The 1,854-nt window shown below is 26.8% G+C and overlaps 1 protein-coding gene across 1 annotated transcript in view; it reads right to left on the bottom strand.

The window, feature by feature from the left end:
* Positions 1-1,178: 1,178 nt before the first annotated feature.
* Positions 1,179-1,854, bottom strand: part of LOC106344416 — a 6,755-nt gene continuing 6,079 nt past the window's right edge. Inside the window, exon 5 of the mRNA XM_013783802.1 lies at positions 1,179-1,196. Coding sequence (XP_013639256.1) covers positions 1,179-1,196 — 18 coding nt within the window. The remainder of the gene's footprint in view (positions 1,197-1,854) is intronic.

Below are 1,854 nucleotides of genomic sequence, written 5' to 3' on the forward strand. Positions count from 1 at the left end.
AATCTCTACTATTTTAATCAACAAAAGGATGTATGTGAACTAATTTAAATTCAAGAGTTAAAATTGAAGACTCCGTAAAGATGTATGAGGACGTTTGTTGTTTTGATCGGTTAAGAGATTTGTTTTTGCTTTAAAAAAAAATAAGATTTGTTTTGTGTGTGTTTAATTCCTTTTTTTAGGCTCCAATCGGTGACATGTAGTATTAAGGTTGAGTTGCATTATGTATTGTAATTAGATGCAATTTGCAGTAAAAATAAAAATTATCATTTTATTAAAACTGTTGAGCGTAACTTGTTTGAAGTATAAATTGTAGTAACAATTTTAATAAAAAATAATATATAAATGATAAATAATTTTATTTTGAAAATTATTACAAATGATAAATATATTTTATTTTGAATATGTATAAAATATAAGAATTTGCCAAAATAAGTTGCAATATCTATTTTTTAGAGAATTATAATTACAAATAATATAATTGATTGGTAATTTTTTCACTTTATAAATTGTAGCAAGCATTATTTAAAATAGATAAAATGATAAATACAAAAATATAACACTTAATTTTAATTTAATAAGCAAAATAGATTAGAGAAAAGTTAAACATTACATTAATAATTATTTAAATATAAATCATTAATAATTATTTAAATATAAATAAACATATACGTGTATAGTACCCAAAACAATCTCACATAAACATATAAATTTATGTCAAATATTAATTACCAAAAAATTAACAATCTAAATTATAAAAAAAAAATATTTAGTTAGTTAAATAGGAAAAAATAAAGTTTATAGTAAAACCGAGTAGCAAATAAATAGTTGTACACAATTGTTGAGGATATTTATTAATTAACCAAAAGATGATAATTTTTTTTAGAAAAAAAAACGTGGATTAACTAATAAATATAACTCAACTTTGGTGCAACTGGATTACAATATTTTGGAATGGAATGATGTAGAATGGTGGATTCCGTTGATTCCAAAAAAAAATTTACCATTTGACATGAATGGAATGGAATGGTCATTCCACCAATTCCAAAAATATTATGATAAAATACAAAGAAAGTATTCCATAACAAAATTGTTCATGAATGAATGAAATGTATTTCATTCCATTTTTTGATGTATTGCATTCCTATCATTCCATTTATTTTAGTTCCATTAATTCCAAATCAGTTACAGCCATTATACTACAAACACAAAACTCAAAAATGTATAACTAAATCATTGATCGGTAACAGTTTTGATTAATACTCCTAACTCAAACTAAATCAAATGTATATCATGTTACCAATCAAAGTAACTAGGGGAATCCAAAGCTAGAACTCAAACTAATCTCAAATTTTGGATTTTCCCCACTTAAGACATCGACGATGGCCAACCATATCTAAATCATGGTGTTTTATTGATTTTGGTAGGTTAACAGTTTCTTAGTACTCTAGAATTATTTTCGTCCGACAAAGAGGATAAATGAGTGGGACAGCCAGAAGTTATAACTTCTGAATAATGGAAAAATGGTAAAAACGTGTAGCAATATCATATTGTTACGAAACAGATTGTGGATAATTTATAACCAAGAAATTATGATTTGTAATCTTTTCATTTATCTATGACGGTGTAATCTCCTATATAAGTAACCTCTATGTTATGAATAAAAATAGACTTTTCCATTTTATAGCACGTTATCAGCGCGAAACTCTAAATCCCTAAGCTAATACCCAAATCGAAAAACCCTAAAACCCTAACCCTAGCCGGCGATCCGACGAACTCTAAACCCCGATCGCGTCTCTTGTTTCTGCATCTGTTCCAGCTCGCGTCCCCGATCAGCTTCAGCCCACGGCGTTCCTA

This window comes from Brassica oleracea, chromosome C5, assembly GCF_000695525.1.
Source record: "Brassica oleracea var. oleracea cultivar TO1000 chromosome C5, BOL, whole genome shotgun sequence".
NCBI classification, from domain to species: Eukaryota; Viridiplantae; Streptophyta; class Magnoliopsida; order Brassicales; family Brassicaceae; genus Brassica; species Brassica oleracea.